This window comes from Neoarius graeffei, chromosome 13 (genome assembly GCF_027579695.1).
Source record: "Neoarius graeffei isolate fNeoGra1 chromosome 13, fNeoGra1.pri, whole genome shotgun sequence".
Lineage (NCBI taxonomy): Eukaryota > Metazoa > Chordata > Actinopteri > Siluriformes > Ariidae > Neoarius > Neoarius graeffei.
In genome coordinates this window covers 49,109,200-49,115,767 of record NC_083581.1, presented here as the reverse complement: position 1 = coordinate 49,115,767, position 6,568 = coordinate 49,109,200, and the positions used below count along the sequence as shown (strand labels likewise).

At 42.5% G+C, this 6,568-nt stretch overlaps 1 protein-coding gene across 2 annotated transcripts in view; it reads left to right on the top strand.

Annotated features, from left to right (window-relative positions):
• The first annotated feature begins 1,165 nt into the window (after nt 1-1,165).
• mapre1b (microtubule-associated protein, RP/EB family, member 1b) overlaps nt 1,166-6,568 on the top strand; it is a 12,064-nt gene continuing 6,661 nt past the window's right edge. For both annotated transcript variants that reach the window (XM_060937939.1, XM_060937938.1), the window contains exons 1-4: nt 1,166-1,240; nt 3,362-3,485; nt 4,669-4,814; nt 5,276-5,474. In XM_060937939.1, the coding sequence (XP_060793922.1) occupies nt 3,365-3,485; nt 4,669-4,814; nt 5,276-5,474 (466 nt within the window). In that variant the 5' untranslated portion in view covers nt 1,166-1,240; nt 3,362-3,364. The remainder of the gene's footprint in view (nt 1,241-3,361; nt 3,486-4,668; nt 4,815-5,275; nt 5,475-6,568) is intronic.

Genomic DNA, 6,568 nt, shown 5'->3' with positions numbered 1-6,568 from the left:
GTTCTATAGGGTCGCAGGCAAGCTGGAGCCTATCCCAGCTGACTACGGGCGAAAGGCGGGGTACACCCCTGGACAAGTCGCCAGGTCATCACAGGGCTGACACATAGACACAGACAACCATTCACACTCACATTCACACCTACGGTCAATTTAGAGTCACCAGTTAACCTAACCTGCATGTCTTTGGACTGTGGGGGAAACCGGAGCACCCGGAGGAAACCCACGCGGACACGGGGAGAACATGCAAACTCCGCACAGAAAGGCCCTCGCCGGCCACGGGGCTCGAACCTGGACCTTCTTGCTGTGAGGCGACAGCGCTAACCACTACATCACCGTGCCGCCCCATTATGTTTGTGAGAAAATAATTTATTAATTGGTAAGTAAGTTTTATTTCTATAGCTAGAACATTGTTACACTGCTATACTTTACAAAGCTTTACAATGGCTACAAAAACTAAAAAATAAAATGGAAAACATCCTATTGATAAAATATAAATAATAATGTAATTAATTAACTAGTTAATTGCAGCAATGGGCGGCACGGTGGTGTAGTGGTTAGCGCTGTCGCCTCACAGCAAGAATGTCCTGGGTTCGAGCCCCGGGGCCGGCGAGGGCCTTTCTGTGTGGAGTTTGCATGTTCTCCCCGTGTCCGCGTGGGTTTCCTCCGGGTGCTCCGGTTTCCCCCACAGTCCAAAGACATGCAGGTTAGGTTAACTGGTGACTCTAAATTGGCCGTAGGTGTGAATGTGAGTGTGAATGGTTGTCTGTGTCTATGTGTCAGCCCTGTGATGACCTGGCGACTTGTCCAGGGTGTACCCCGCCTTTCGCCCGTAGTCAGCTGGGATAGGCTCCAGCTTGCCTGCGACCCTGTAGAAGGATAAAGCGGCTAGAGATAATGAATGAATGAATGAATGAATGAATGAATGAATTGCAGCAATTAAATCAAAAATAAAATCTCAGGAGCCGTTTGGGAGCCGAAAGAGCCGGCTCCTTATAGTAAGAAGAGCCGAAAGAGCCGGCTCCCGAAAACGAGCCGGAATTCCCATCACTACTCCACAGAGCTGAGCTCCTTTCAGTCCTCGAGGCTCGTTACTAAGGGCTTTTAATTTGGCACGCGCGCTTTTCTCCACGCGACCTTCTTTCCACTTTACTTCCGGTTCTCACTGTTACGCCATGACGTCAACATCTGCCTGAACAAACCGACGCATAGTCACAGAAAAGGGAGCGCCGGCAAAGAGGAGGTAATAAATACAACACTGAGCTTCAAAACCCGGTTTATTAATCCGACATGCGGTTTAACTGATTAAATAAGCAGTTTCAGATGTTTTTTTTAATGAACACGTGTATTATGGGCTGTGGCAGAATAGGAGTGAATGTGTAAGTGAGACTGTAGATGGCTCCGTGTAGGAAGTTCGGGCTGGATGTTGGGATTGTTAGCTGCTCGGTGGAATGAGACAAAGCGTTTATATGAAGTCTGAATAATAAGCGCGTGTGAATTGTGTTATCGACTTGTATACACCACCGTTGTATAAATAATCTGCGTAAAAGTTGTCCGAAGCCGTTGCTTTAGCTGAGTAAGTGGTCTTCCTGGACGGTACTTGAGCGAACCAGTATATATGACGCTTGCTAATCTGACTAGCTAACCGGTAGCTCCGTTATTCACACAGGGCTAGCTAGCCTGCTCAATTAGCCAGCTTTGCTAACGCTACTTCCCTTTCTCTGGGTGGCTGGATGTGTCGGGTTTTTGGTCGACAAAGCGCTATTTAATAGTTAATTTAGCAAGTTATTTTGCCTTCACTTATTAATTTGCTGATAATTGTGGCTATGTTTTCAGTTATGTCTGGATTTCCAGCTTTATATTCTGCTACATCATGTACGATGTGATGTGATGCGATGCTGCTGGGAAACAGGAAACGTTAGCGTCGTCATTTGTTCCTGTAATAAAAGGGGAAACAAAAAGCATTGCGACCTGAAATGCATATTATTGAACTGTACAGTGATAATATGGTGTAGTAAACATTTAACTGTGAGGAACACCAGAGCCCTGTGGCCCAGCGCAGGACGAAGCAGAGCGGCCTGGTTTCTGGTACAGACTCGGGCTGCCTCAGCGGAATGAGGACATGGTTTATCCAAAGCGACTCATTACTGAGCCAAGCAGAGGAAAGTTAAAATCATGATCCCGATTACATTTTTAGGTTTAAAAAAAAAAATTAGAACCTCATTTTTTCTAAAATGTGCACACAAAAGTGATGGTTCATGATGTACTTGTCCGATTTGCATCCAATCAGATGCTCTCTGAAACACATTTCTCCTGCCTCTGTAAATAAACTGAGCATGATAAATGGCCATACAGCAGCAGCAAGTACAGAATCCAGCATAGGTTGTTTGTCATGCATGTTTTTCTCCTTTCAAACCAAGCACTCGTTTGCAAAATCTTGATCTCCAGTCAAACATGTCCAGCCACTGCTGGCTGTCTGAGTGGTCATGATCTTTGCACTGTGATACAGCGAATGAAACAGCAAGCAAGCATTTTGACATGGCACGTGTGTGTTTGTCCAAAAAGCTCATTTCTCAATACGGTTTTGTTTTACTGTGTCATGTCAAACGTCAGTCTTTCAGCTTTTCTCTTGTTGCTAGCTCAATGCTGTTACTGCTGCGGGCAACAAACAAGCCGGGGCCTAAGACCAGCCTGCATGTTCCAGATAGAATACCGCAACATGCTGCAGTGGGCAAACTGGCAGAGAGAAATCCTACGCAGCTTTTGGCCCCTTATTTATCAGTTTACAAAGCCACTGTTTAGATTCGGGTGGGTGTGGCATATCTCAAATGCTGTTGGTTGTTGTGGAAATCAGCCAAGCCCTTTAACTTGCTCACTCACTCCCAGGCTTCCTGTTTTAAAAGGAAATACGTCAACATACAGAATCAAATCGTATATCTCATACTGTTTCATTGGTACTTTAAGGGCCCAGCAGTGGCAGCTTGGCAGTGCTGTAACTTGCAAATTTCTGAACCACTGAGCCACTGCTTAACATCCAAAATTACCACAAATGTAGTCAGTTAGCCAAGACATGTTTCAGACTCTTGCCTCAAAAAAGTCTTTTGAGTCTATAACAAGTCTATCAAAATCAAATGAATGAGTCATAGAATTAAAACATCCCAGTCTGAGTCATGGAAACTTACCTTTAAACTTTGGGCCACACCTCCTGAGTCTCAGGAAGTGATTCAGCTGCACCTGCTTTTTCCAGTAGTGCAGTATTTATATTTGCAGCTTTTCATCAGGTATTAGTGGTGCAGGTACTGATTGGATATTACATTGTACAGGTTTGTTTAATGTCTGTTTCTGTGCCCCTGCCTAATTATAGGACATGGCTGTAAATGTATACTCCACTTCAGTGACGAGCGACAACCTGAGTCGCCATGATATGCTTGCGTGGATCAACGAGTCTTTACAGATGAATCTCACAAAGATTGAGCTGTTATGTTCAGGTGAGGCAGCTAGTGCTGTGTGCTGTGTGCTAAGCTTGGACAATGTGGTGAAAATGTCATTTACACTACCTGAGGACATATAAAATGAAGAAGGGAATTGCTTGATCATTTTATGTAAAGTATACAAAACATGGAAAAACATTCAGTACACACACATTCACATTTTAATTAATATTTCATCAGCTACTTGTTGCAGTGAGCTAGTTGCTGTTATAAGAGTTGCCTGTGTAGCTTCATATCTTTAAAAGAATTTTTATTCATGTCTACTTAAAGCTAGACGGCCTTTCGATTTCTTAAAATCAGTGAAATTTAGTTCCCTCTGAAATTTGGTCATTGTGATATGTTTTTCTGTAATATCTTTAAAAAAAAGGCCATCCTGTGGCTGGGAAGTTATTTAATTTGAGGGGATTCCTGAGCAAATAATGTGCATGAAATCGCTCGCTTCATGCAGTCAAGCAGACAGAGGAAGTCCATTTGCGCATGCAGAGGTTTACCACCACCACCACCACCTTCTTTTGGGTTTTACGGCAGCTGGCATCCACAGTCCTGTATTACTGCCATCTACAGGTTTACCTTGACCGTGCACTGACAGTTCCATCATTCTGTCACTAAACGAGCAGCTGATCACACCGAGGTGCTGGCTGACCGCCGATATTTATTAGTTTGGTCCTGCGTTTCCTTTCCTTCACAACATAACGTCTTTTCTTTTCACTTTCCGTTATTGTAGTCGGTCTTTCACGTTTCATTTGCATACTCGCGTCCTCCATTTTTCTCTCCTGTTTCAAATTTGTATCCCACAATGCCTTGCGCAAACGAGGAAAGCCCACCACATAATGTATGACACAGTATCTTGAATTGGGTCATGGTGAAGCAGGAAAAAGTAGCAGAGAATTTAGGGCCATGTGGCTCTAAATTCATTAATTGTTCTATTTAAAAAAAAAAACTAATAAAATTGGAAGTCTGTGATTTTGAATTCAGTAGCTTTTGGTCCACTAAACAAAAATAATTGGGTGTCAGGGAAAATTCTTTTTATGACCTACACTTAAAATCTGAAAGGCAGTACAGCTTTAAGCCTACTTAACCTTATCTTGTGAGTAGATTTTTATTGCGCGTATCTAGAGCATCACTTTTCAGTTTTAAGCACGAAATACTTTTGAATGGCTCAATTCTTTTTGCCCCACAGGTGCTGCCTATTGCCAGTTTATGGACATGCTGTTTCCTGGCTGTGTGCCTTTGAAGAAAGTCAAATTTTCAGCAAAGTTAGAGCATGAATATATTCACAATTTTAAGCTCTTGCAAGCTGGATTCAAGAGAATGGGGGTTGACAAAGTGAGTAGCCTTCAGCCGCAACCGTATAATTTAAACAGTTTATGCATTTTTCTTCCAAACTGGTTGTAAAGATACCATGTAATTGTCTGTGTGTCAGCCCTGCTATAACTTGTGATGCTAATTGATCAGCACGTGTGGCAGATTACTGATCAAACTGCCTTTTATTTGTTCCTAGCATTGGTGGTTAGAGATGGAGAGTAGTCAGGTTTCAGAGGCAAAATTCAGCTTTAGTTGCTAGGTTCATCTTTCTGGAGGAAGGTTGCATGTGTAATTTTACTGAGAGATGAGAGGTGTGGGTGATCTTATCTGTGCCTCAGATACAAATTTGGCAGTGTGCACGTCACATCCCACCCCCACCCCCCTTCTCTCTCTACTCTTTCACCTTGATGGTTTGTTCTGTAAGTTTATTGTATTGTTTCTCATGGTCAGTTTACTGTTTAATAATCTCCTCCCTACCCTAGATCATCCCTGTTGATAAGCTGATAAAGGGCAAGTTCCAGGACAACTTTGAGTTTGTGCAGTGGTTTAAGAAGTTTTTTGATGCCAATTATGACGGGAAAGAGTATGACCCAGTGGAGGCACGCCAGGGGCAGGACACAATGCCCGTGCCCAACCCATCCATGCCTGCTCTCAACAAGCCCAAGAAGATTGTGAATACAGGTTGGTTGATTTGGAGAAGTTATAACTTGTAAAGCAAGAATCCCATTGTGTTCTGTACACTCATACATTCAGTGCTTACAATAAACAACAGGCAAAGGTTGAGTCTGTTAAGTTTTTTGATGAAGCATTGCAGACCTTGTGTACAGTGTCTGACTACACCTGAGTATTTTTTGCTGACTATTTCACATATATGCTGTAGATGTAGTTCTGATATTTTTATGCTTTTTTGGAGTTCTTTTTCAAAATCTAAACTTTTTATTTTATTTGTTTTAAACAGAAATTGCTTACACTTCTAAAAAGATAACAAAACCAGCTACTACATTTGGTATGGGGCTGACGATATAATGCTGGGGCAATATCAGGATTTTCGCTGTATCAAGAGAAATCATGTTTTTGTTAAAATGTGATTCTGTATTGTCTAATAAATTTGTGGCCCACTGTCATGAGTAAAATTATTAAATAGTTCCCCAAGTATAATTCTTAGAGTTAACATCAATACAGTTTGAAGGTCCCTGGATTTATCGTGACTATAATAACTAAAAGTTATCATGACACTATATATACACAGCGATCAGCCATAAAATAAAAAAACGTGACATTACAATGGCACCTGTTAAGGGATGGGATACATTAGGCAGCAAGAGAACAGTCAGTTCTTGAAGCTGATATGTTGGAAACAGGAAAAGTGGGCAAGCAGTAAGGATCTGAGCAACTTTGACAGGGCCCAAATTGTGATGGCTAGATGACTAGGTCTGAGCATCTCCAAAATGGCACATCTTATGGGGTGTTCCCGGTATGCAGTGGTTAGTACCTACCAAAAGTGGTCCAAGGAAGGACAACCGGTGAACCGGCGACAGGGTCGTGGGTGTGGAAGGTTCATTTATTCGCATGGGGCACAAAGGCTAGCTACTGTAGTACAAACTGCTGAAAAAGTTAATGCTGACACCTTTTTGTTTTAGCCAGCATTAACTTTTTCAGCAGTTTGTGCTACAGTACCTGTTCATGTTTAGACGGGCAGTTATGCTGGGACGCCTTGTTCCTGGGACACCTTTTTCCAGTGCAAGTGCCCATGTAAAAGCAGCTTAAGGTAATTT